Raw genomic sequence first — 10,694 nt, 5'->3', positions numbered from 1 at the left:
GATAGATAGATAGATAGATAGATAGATAGATAGATAGATAGATAGATGTAATGTAGTGGGGGAAAGAGCTTCATTCTCCCATCCCCGTCAGCCATCAATTGCCAATAGCTACCCAGCTAGGGTGCTGCTCTGTGAAACCCTTCGTTGTCTATGCTGGAGCTTTTGTCTGGCTTGACTTTTTGCAGGTCTTGTGCATTCAGTCATGGGCCATGTGAGTTTATGTGTGCAGCAACACCATCATGTCCAGACCCCATGCCTGTACTGGTAGTGTTGGAAGTACAAAGGTCCTTGCACTCACAGATCACTAGGGAAACTAACACATGTAGCCTAACTCTAGAACCCACCTTCTTGGAAGAAGTGACATGTACTTTGAGTTGAGTTTAGATGTAATTATGCTTGTGCAAAGGAGATTGTGTTGCATCAGGAAACTTTTTTCCAGAATGTACTACACTTAAATATGCCTACACTAAACTGCTGGGGCCAAACTCTGGAAGTCTGAATCAGCCCCTGCTAAGTCATGCTGGACTTGATTTCCTTTTTGCTTCTCTCGGATTGTTACTCTGCTAGCCCTGGTGGTTCCAGAGACCCCCCCATGCTAAGTGGAATCATTGGGGTATAAAAAAGAACACATGAAATTGGGAAGGTAAAGTGGCTAAGTATGAGAGGGTTTGGAGGGGAAGAGGGTCCGGATTTGATACAGAAAATACAGTATATGCCTGTTTCAAATTTCCAAACAAAAAAATCTTTAAAAAACAAAATGTTTGAATTAAATTATCTCCAAAACCTCTCCATCCCACAATTCTATTGCATAATCTTCCTGTACAGTTGTCACTTTAAATTATTTATTTATTGTTACATGTGAGTGCATGATGTGTGTTGGGGGCGGCTACATGTACTGTGGCATATGTGTGGCTGTCAGAGAATAACTTTGTGGGTTAGTTAAGTTTTTCAGTCTAGGTCAGCCATTGTCAATGCTCAAACCTAAACCTAAACCTAAACCTTGCTGGCAGCTTCACCAGAGACAAAGCACACTCCTTGGGGAGGATCTCTGCCTTTGGATTAGAGAAGGCTGGAAGGCTCACCTAGGAGTTATGCTGCCTCTGGAGCCAGGAGAAGACAGTTTTAGGAGGAGATTCAGTTTTCCTCAGTCAGACTCTGCAGAAAGGTGAGGGGAAACAAGGGTGACCAAGGATTGCTCCTTGGTGAGAAGATCATGGTAATGATGAATGGAGGGTGGTTTCAGAGAATCATGATATAGAAGCCAAATTACAGGGACTTTTACTTTCAATGCTGTTTATAACAGGGACATTCAGACAAGAATAATTTTGTCCATATGAAATGTTTATTTAAGCCTATCTTTATGAACAAATCTTTCATCAGAAATTCCTATTTTTTCTTGCAACGGTTTCAAGGAAAAAAATGTTCATCTCCCAAATTTTCTTTCTTTCCTTCTTCAGTCTTCTCTTTCTTTTATATATTCTATGTAACCTTTTTCATTTTCAACTATATTCCTTGCCTACCTTAAACAAAGGCATTATGTCCAACATGGTGGTCTACACCTGTAATCCCAGCACTCTGGTGTTGGAAGCAAGAGGATCAGAAGTTCAAGGTCATCCTCAGCTAAACAATGAGTTCCAGGGTAGCCTAGGCTATATAAGACCATGTCTAAAACAACAACAAAACAAACAAAAACCTAAACAAAAAGTAGGAGAAAACAGGTTCAAAATAATTTGAAAGGAAAAAGACTGACTAGAAGAAACTTATTTTCCAATTACTTTCTTTTATTTTTCACTTTTCCTCAGCCATGTTCTTCCATCCTCTTAATCCCATGGGACAACACACACTTGTCCCTTTTCTAGCCCTGATTTCTGAATTCATCTGAGGAAGAAAAGACATTTGAGTTGATTCCTCCCATCTTTTCAACCTCATACTCTCCATTTTCTACCACGGATACTCTCTCGTTGGCCTCTGTCTTTCTCCTCTGCTACCCCCTGAATACGCCCATCTGACCCTGGTAGACCTGCCTGGCTTCAAGTCCCTGTGCTGTGCAAATGTTGATGGGAGAATCTCCTTTCTGGTGTTTTTGTCCGTTTTCTTGGGCTTGGTTTGGTTTTCTTGAAACAGTATCAAGTCCCGGTCCTCCTGCTTCCATCTCTCAAGTGCCAGGATTCCCAGTGTACACCACCATGTCCAGAACTAATGGGGAGTTCTGCCTCAGGCAGAAACCAGAAGATTCTACAGGGAGCCTACGGAAGCAAAGGTGGGCCTACAAAACTACCCGAGAAAGAATGATGTTAGAAGAATGCAGGGATCCTGCAGATGAGACAGTAAAATGCACATGTGCCAAGAAAGGGAGGGCTGTTTAAATCCTCCCACAATCCTCCATCCATTTCCAAACTGACCCAATGTTTTCCTGGTCCCTATACTTTCTGACTACAAAAGTTTGATTTTTGTAGTTGTTTTTTTTTTTTTTTTCCTTCCGGAGATTACTGAACCAAAACCTTGCACATTTCAAGTAGGTACTCTACCAACAAGCTCCAATTTTAGCTCCCAACTAACTGAACTCCTTTCATCAGAAATTCCTCTTTAAGGCCTGATGTGGTGGCACTGGCTGTTAATCCCAGCGCTTGGGAGGCAGAGGCAGGCAGATCACTGTAAATTCAAGGCCAGCCTGGTCTAAAAAGCGAGTCCAGAACAGCAAAGGCTACAAAGAGAAACTCTGTCTTGAAAAAAAAAACAAAACAAAAATCCTCTTTAATTATTGTGGACTTCTTCCCGGTTGCCTCTCTTACCTGAGTATTACTTGTCAATCCCTTCCCCAAGGTCCATTTCCCATGAGTACCAGAATCACCTTTTTCTTAGTTGAGATCATATACACAAAGAGAGTTTATGAGCTTCAAGGTCCAGTGTGGAGTAAAACTCTATCAAAAATAAAGCTCTCATCTGCACTACACAATGAGATTGCCTCAAATCACAAAATAAGGGGCTGGAGAGATGGCTCAGTGGTTTGCTCTTCCAGAGAGGACCAGAGTTCAGTTCCAAACACCCACACTGCTGATCACAAACATCTGTTAACTCCATTTCCAGAGAATCTGGCGCCCTCTTCTGGTCCTTACAAGTACAGGTTGCACATGTGTTCACATACATGTAAGTAAAACATCCACACATTAAATAAATAAATATTAAAACAAAACAAGCAAACAAAAAATAAAGCCTTCTTTTAGGGTCAAGGGTATAGTTAAGTAGGCAGAGTATCTGCTTAGCATGCAGAAAGTCCTGAGTTTGCTCACTAGCACAAATCAGTGATAGCATATGTCTGTGATCCCAACTCTATCAAGCTGGAGGTGGAAGGATCAAGAGCTCAGGGTCATCCTTGACTACATAGGGAGTTGTAAGCCATCCTGGGATACAAGAGACCCTGTCAATCATCATAATCATCATCATCATCATCATGCCTCTCAATCAAGGTGGGGTAGTGCATGCAATCTTAACACTCAGGACACTTTGAGTTTGAGACCAGCCCAGGCTACATAGTAAGTTTGAGGCCAGCCAGAGCTACAACAGAAAGAATCTTTCTAATAATAATACTGTTTAGGAGTAAACGAGGGTTGGGTGTGGTAGCACATGCCTGTAATCCCAGCACTCAGGGAGGCAAAGGCAGGTGAATCTCTGTGAGTTCAAGGCCAGCCTAGTCTACAAAGGGAGTCCAAGCCAGCCAAGGCTACACAAAGAAACCCTGTCTCAAAAAACAAACAATAAAGTAAACAAGCAAGTAAGACCTTTTTATCCTCCCATAATTTCTGTCATTCCGTCATGGTATGTCTTACCCCTTCCTCCCTCATATCCTTCGGCTCCTCAGTCACCCAGCAGGTTTGTTTTGGTGCTGAGTAGGGACCAAAGCTATGTGCTGCACACTGGGTAATGTCAAGATGCAGGCAGGCATCTCAGCCCGAGGCCTTGGCAGAGTTCCCAGGCAGAGCCAGCGGTCCAGACCCGGGCAGTAGGCATGGACTAGGTGAGAGATGGCATAAGTGCGGTGACTGTACCCCCCTAGCACCAGTAGCTCCCCCTGTAAGACAGCACCTGCAGCCCCCACGTGGGGGGAGGGCAAGGACGCCAGGCGAGTCCAGCAATCAGTCTTTGGCTCATAGGACTCAAAGCTCAGTAAGTCCCCGGTGTCGCCTATCCCACCTGCCACATACAACTTCCCACCCAGAGTAGCCATCACATGACCAGCCCGGGCTACTCCCATTGGGCTCAAAAGTGTCCCCGGCTTCTCAAGTTTGGGGTCATAGTGCATCAGTGAGTCCAAGTACTGGCCAGTCCCACTGCAGCCACCGCTCACATACAATCGGCCCCCGAGGGTTGCAGCTGCATGGGCAAAGCATGGTGCTGGAAGAGCAGGTGCTGGCCTAGGGGAGAGCAGAACATAAGATCAGGCAACCCGAATGCTCAGCTGTACTTCATTTATTTACTTATCTATCATTTATTTAAGTATGTATGCATGTATCTATCTATCTATTTATTCATTTATTTTGAGAGCTGTTCTGGGCTTGTTTTGTAGACCAGGCTGGCCTCGAACTCACAGAGATCCACCTGTCCTTGCCCCCAAGTGCTGGGATTAAAGGCATGCACCACCACGCCTGGTTCATTTTAAGCTACATCTTACTAATAGCCTAGACTCCCACCTTAACGGTGCCAGGATAACAGGCGTGTGCCACCACACCCAGCTTCGCTTGCCTGCTCCAAATCCAGTTTCTCCCTGATGCTCCTTTGCCTGCTTACCTCCAGACATTGAGTTCAGGGTTATAGGTCTCAACAGAATTAAGGGCCACACCATTGTCTCGTCCACCCAGAGCATAAAGTTGTCCATCAAATACCACCAGAGGGAAGAAGCTCCGAGCCTGGCACAAAGGTGCCATCTCCTCCCAGTCTTCTTGACTGGGGCTCCACCTGGACACAATGGGACAAGACGTGAAGAGGGTGATTCTGGGAGTCTATGGCTGGCTAGATTAGCAATTCCTCTTGCCTGCTCTCATGGGGACCGCCACACATTGATGATACCTGAGAGTTGAAGCCAGAGTGCTGGTGTGGCTGTAGAAATCCTGTCCTCCACACACATAGAGTTCACTTCCTGTTGGGCTCGCTGCTCCATGCCGAAAGCGCCCTGGGGCAGGCAGGTTAGGGAGCCGGCACCACTCCACAGTTCGTACCAGACCCATGCCACAGTGAAATGCCCGGGCCCACCACACTTTGCAAGATGGCTGTCTTCGGTCCATTTCCGGTCTAAGCCCATCCCCACCAATCACCACCAGTGCGTGGTCAGGCTCCCTCCATCTCTCTTGACCCGGAACTTCAGCTTCCACCATCAGCTGATACAGCAGATCTGGGGGCAGAGGTGCGGGAAGCCCTGCCGCCCGCACCTTTCGCAGCTCTCTGGTAGACATGCGGCCAAAGCGGACACATCGCAGCAGGGCTTTGGCGTCTGATTCCTGGGTCTCAGGGTTGGCAGCCAGCCAACACCGTGCAGCTGTGAAAGCCTCAAACTCTTCCTGTACGTGGAGTTCGTCACTGTCCAGGAGCTCAGCCAGGCAGGTGACCGGTAATGATGGGAAGGTAGGGCACAAAGCCACAGCGGGCAGATGAGTGAGGAGGTAACGGTGGGCTTTCCCCCAGACTTTCTCCAAGCCGGGGGCTTCAACCATGGGGAACAAAGCCAGGCAAAGGGCAGGGCAGAGGCTCTGTGCCAAGGCTCGCTGACACAAATCCAGGCAGGAAGAGCTTTGGTACTGCAGCGCAGCCTGGGCAGCCCTTAGCAATCCTGGCCATCTTTCTCGTACAACTCCAGAGTAGGCAAAAGAAACGAGGAGTCTCAGGTCTTGAGAAGAGATAGTACGCAGAGAGACCTTTGAGCCCTGGGACTCCCTCATGCCACTCAGGAGCATGGCCCCAAAGAACTCACTGCCACAGGCCAGGGCCACTCGGTGCACTACAGTGGAGAGGAAGCAGAGAGAACCAAGACTGTTGCAAGACAGCTAACTACAATCCTAAAACTTGTAGCCAAGCTTTGATCTAATCACCCAAGATCATAGGCCAAGCCGTGGTGTACACTGGAACAGCATGGGATGGATTTCATGCTGGGGGTATAGGACAATGGTGGAGCACTCGTCTAGCACGTGCAAAGCCTGGATTCCATCCCAAGCAAAATGCAGCTTTCAGGCCCCTCCCTGGCTTACGTTTCTATAGGTCTAAATAGTGACCTAGGGTATCTTTGCTTTAACCTCTCTCTCTCTCTCTCTTTTTTTTAAGATTTATTTATTATGTATATAATGGGTGTTTGCATGTACACCTAGCACACCAGAAGAGGGGACCAGATTTCATTTTAGATGGTTGTGAACACATGGTTGCTGGGAATTGAACTTATGACCTCTGGAAGAGCAGCCAGTGCTCTTAACCTCTGAGCCACCTCTCCAGCCCCTCTTTCTTTCTTTTTGGAGACAGGTTCTCACTATGTAGGGCTGGCTGGCCTGGAACTCACTATGGAGACCTAACATGGGCTACCATGCCCAGCCTTTATTTTAACATTTTCAAGTACCCTGCATTATTCTCATGTTAGTGTCTGGAGGACACTTTAGTGTTTTAGGTTCATGTCAGTTAGAAAAACAGCCTTAAAGAATCCAGTGGAGAAGATCCTATAGACAGCGTTTGCTAACTGGGGACACAAAACAAACTGAATAGAGCAATTTGCAACTTAGAAATGTATCACTGCATTGTATACAAAATAAGGGTTTTCCATTTGTAGCTTCAAGAGTCTCAGCCATCCTGTCAGAATGGCTATGCCCATGCCACACACAGTGGCACACTTGCTGCTCTTGCAGAGGACACAGCTTTGGTTTCCAGCACCCACTTGGCAGCTTACAGTCACCTGTAAGTCCAGTTCCAGGGGACTGGACACCCTCTTCTGACCTCTATAGGCACCAGACACATATGTGGGGCATGGCATCCATGCAGGCACTCATATACATGTAAAATAAAACAAATAAACTTTCAAGAAGAGAAAGAAACAAGCAGGGGGCAGGCAAGCAAGATGGGCCAGTGGGTAAAGGGAATCATCACCAAGACCAACAACCTGAGTTATGATTGTGGAAGGAGAGGGCTGCTTCCTGCAAGCTGTCCTTTGACTCCACAGTCAAAGCACAGGAGTACTGGAATGCCGTGCTGCTGCGCTCTCTCTCTCTCTCTCTCTCTCACACACACACACACACAGTAATTTTTTTAAGTATAGAAGAATTAAAAATAACAAGGTTCATATGTAAGCTTTTGTAACCCCAGTGACATGGAGACTAACACAAGAGGATCCTGAGTTCCTGTCCTGCCTGGGCTGCAGAATGCACTTACGACCAACCAATTTGATGAATTTTTTTTTTATTTTCATCAAAATAAAAAATAAAACAGAAAGCAAAAGCTCAAATATCCCTTTAAGAGTTTTTTTTTTAAATTTCAATCATGTTTATGAGTGTGTCTCTTTGTGTGGGTATGTGTGTGGGAGTATGGGTTCCCAAGGAGGCCAGACAGTTGTGAACTGCCCAGTGTGGATGCTGGGAACTGAACTTGGGTCCTCTGGAAGACAAGATAGAGCTTCTAACCATGCCATCTCTCTAGACCCTCCTTTATTTTAAAAAATGCATATCCCTCAGTAAAATGCCAACCAGAAATAGTAAGAGGAAATGGACATAGTAGCATATTAATTGTTGAGCTGGTGTGATGAGTGTTTTGAGTGTTGATGTTTGCTTTTGCTTTGTGTTTGAGGTAAGAAAGAGAAACATTCTTCTAGAAGCTGTCTCAGGAAGTCTTGGTCAGGCCTCTGGGTTCCTCATGACTCCTGTGAATTCCATGCTCTTCTGACCAGTTGTGGGATATGTACCTCTCAAAGAGTAACTGATATGAATGATGTTTCCATTGTTTTTTTTTTTTTTTTTTTTTTTTTTTTTTTTTTTTTTTTTTTGTTTTTTTTTTTTTTTTTTTTTTTTTTTTTTTTTTTTTTTTTTTTTTTTAAGCAGCAGGTACTGGCTTGGTGCTTCCCAGATAGCAAACATCAATCACAGCTTCCTAGTCTATTGCTGACAGAGAAAAAAAATCTATAATTCTGGGGAAATGGGCTTAAACCAGCTCATCTTTCATATCACCAAGCAACATTTTTATCTGAGACTCATTGTGAAAAAGCTCACAGCCGCTTGGAATCTCCCTCTTACTCATTCCTGTACCCTAAGATTTAAAGTGATGGGTTCCCGCACGGTGATATGTATATGTTTACTTTCCAAACCGTAGTGAGAATGTTACAACTGTTAGGAAATGTTAAGGTATCGCCCTCTGGCTTTGTGCCACGAGAAACGCAGCAAGCCTTCAGGGACAGCTCTCCCTCTGGAGCACCTCCACTGAGCACTCACTGGTGTGATCAGGCATGGTCTACAGTCAACCAAGGCTGGCCTTGAACCCATGCTACTCCTCCTTTCTTGGCCTCCTGAGTGTTATAGGTGTATATCCATAAGGTCAAGGTGCTATTAGATCTCCTTTTTTCTTTCCTTTTTAATTTTGGTTTGTGAGATAGGAGCTCATAATGTAGTCCACACTGGCCTACGTAGCCCAGGCTGGCCTCAGATTCTAAGTAGTCGTCTTGTCCGGTCTCCTTAGTGCTGGAATTACAGGCGTGAGCCACGACACCTTGCTTGATTTCTTCGTTTGGAAATTACTAGCCCCGATCTAGGGACTCTCTAAGCAAATCTATTGTACCCTAAACATACAGACTCCATTTCCCAGGTCAGATGCGTCTTGGTATAACTGCACAGAGGAAGCAGACTGTAGTCTGCTGCCTTAGTCAAACATACCCAGGAGAGAAGAAGGGCCCCCTAACCGACTGCCTTTTGCTGTGTGTTTAGATGTCGAGGCGCTCTGGCTACTCTGTTTGGGTCAGTCACTTTCTCCTTGTTTTGCTGCCTCGGGCTGTTCTCTAGGCCCTAGCCAGCTGGCTGGAAATTCTACCTACTAGGCAGGAAAGGAAAAAAAAAAAGTGCCTGAACTATCAGTTCAAATCTGTCCGAGCGTCTAGAAAAACAATTCAACTGCGCATGTGCATCTCTTGGTGGCGCTGGAAAAGCACCAGAAAGGACATACTGGCTGGAGCAACGATACAGAAGTACTTGTGAGGGCTGGGTGTGTGATTCGGTGGGGTGGAAGCAAGGCCTAGCAAGGCAAAACCAACCAAACCCTGCGACATGCAGTCTCGGCAGTTGCCCCACGGGCCCTCACCCCGCAGGCGGTAGCCCTCCGCCTCCAGCTCCAAGTCGCACCCGACGCCCTCTCGATACAGACGCTCGATGCTGTGCAGGTTCTCCCTCAGCTCCTCTGCCTGGCTGAGTTCCTTTTCCTCGTCCCTGGCTCTGCCAACCCCTTCTGACCTCAGCCGAGCCGCGTTCTTCACCCGGGGCGCTCCCAGCGCCTCGGCCACAGCCAGCACTTCGTCCCGAGAGGCGGGGCCCAGCACGCCCTCGTAGGCAAAGGTCAGCGCAGCCTCCCAGCCCCTCGGGGCCACCTGGAGGCTGAAGCCGGGGTGCTGACCTCCGCCGCCCAGCAGCCTGCCTCGGAAGAGGCTGCTAATTGCGGCCAAGATCACCCGATGTACCCCGTAGACCTGTCCCCCAACTGACACCTCTTCATCCAGAAGCAGCCCTTGCTCCCGCAGCCGCTGCGCTTCAGCGAAGAACTGCCAGGGGTGCTCCGTGCTACACAGCATCTCAGGCTCTGCTGAGTCATCGCTGCCATCCCGTTCCTTCCCTCTCTCCAGAGATGAAGCTGGAAAGGGAAGGCTTTCTGAAACCAAGGTGCTGGGGTCATGCTCTGCTGGAGAAAAGGGAAGCAAACCGGGATCCTCATCGGGAGAGGGAGACCAGGAGGAGGTTCTTCCGGCAGGCAAGGGGAGTTCAAGACTGTCCTTCTGGATAGAAAGGGAGACATGCTCCAAGTCTGAGGAAAGATGTGCCATCTTCACGGCTCAGGCTTGTGAGATTGCTGCAGGCGAGCAGGCATGAGAGAAGGATGCCCGAGCTGCACTCAGAAAAGCAGAACTGTCTTCAGTTCAGCTGTCAGCCACGCACTCCACCCCAGGCGACACACTAACGTTGGAATAGCGGGCTATACAGAGTTGATTAGAGGGTTCACCAAGGGCAACAAAACCGCAAGCACCTGTAGCCATCCAGCCCAGGGTCAACCCCTGCTCAGTTTTAGTCCCGGGCAGGAGACAGCAGGCTTCTGCTTGCCCTCACTCGAGTTCCCGAGTTCCCAGTCTCACGGCTGCTGTGTGCAGATCTCAGCAGTGCCCCCACTTGGCTAATTATAGCTAGCCCGAGGGCTCAACCCTCATCTCCCAGTGCTGGAAGCTGACACCCAACCCATTGGGCCAAGTCCTGGGATGACTTCCCCCTTCCCTTCCACCTGCAGGTCACAGGGATGTGCTGAGTGGGAGAAATTGCAAGGCAAAGAGAATGCAGATATTGGCCAGAAGGACTGTTTTCACAGCTGGTGGCTGGAAGTGACAGGAGGCTGGTGAAGGAGTCTGAAAAGTCTAGACTATACAACTGAAATTTGGCTCATCTTCCTTAATAGCTGTGGGGTTTTTGGGGGAAAAATCCCTTAACCTC

The 10,694-nt window shown here is 47.5% G+C and overlaps 1 protein-coding gene across 1 annotated transcript; it reads right to left on the bottom strand.

The window, feature by feature from the left end:
• Positions 1–3,219: 3,219 nt before the first annotated feature.
• Positions 3,220–10,180, bottom strand: Klhl33 (kelch like family member 33). The gene is made up of 4 exons (XM_055608649.1): positions 9,307–10,180; positions 5,065–5,989; positions 4,786–4,953; positions 3,220–4,412 (listed from the first exon to the last, which is right to left on the bottom strand). The coding sequence occupies exons 1-4, from the start codon at positions 10,037–10,039 to the stop codon at positions 3,860–3,862; spliced, it is 2,379 nt and encodes a 792-aa protein (XP_055464624.1). The 5' UTR covers positions 10,040–10,180; the 3' UTR covers positions 3,220–3,859.
• Positions 10,181–10,694: the final 514 nt, after the last annotated feature.

Source organism: Psammomys obesus, unplaced genomic scaffold (genome assembly GCF_907164565.1).
Source record: "Psammomys obesus unplaced genomic scaffold, mPsaObe1.curated_primary_1811, whole genome shotgun sequence".
In the NCBI taxonomy this organism is placed as follows: domain Eukaryota; kingdom Metazoa; phylum Chordata; class Mammalia; order Rodentia; family Muridae; genus Psammomys; species Psammomys obesus.
This window is presented reverse-complemented; position numbering and strand designations above follow the sequence as displayed.

Bases quoted from the DNA above. Each gene is read 5' to 3' on its own strand.
- Klhl33 (XM_055608649.1), bottom strand. From the start codon at position 10,039: ATGGCACATCTTTCCTCAGACTTGGAGCATGTCTCCCTTTCTATCCAG. The intron at 5,990-9,306 runs GTGAGGGCCCGT...TCTCCACTGTAG, and splicing joins GGAGGGCTACCGCCTGCGGG to TGCACCGAGTGGCCCTGGCC. The intron at 4,954-5,064 runs GTATCATCAATG...CATTGTGTCCAG, and splicing joins ACTCTGGCTTCAACTCTCAG to GTGGAGCCCCAGTCAAGAAG.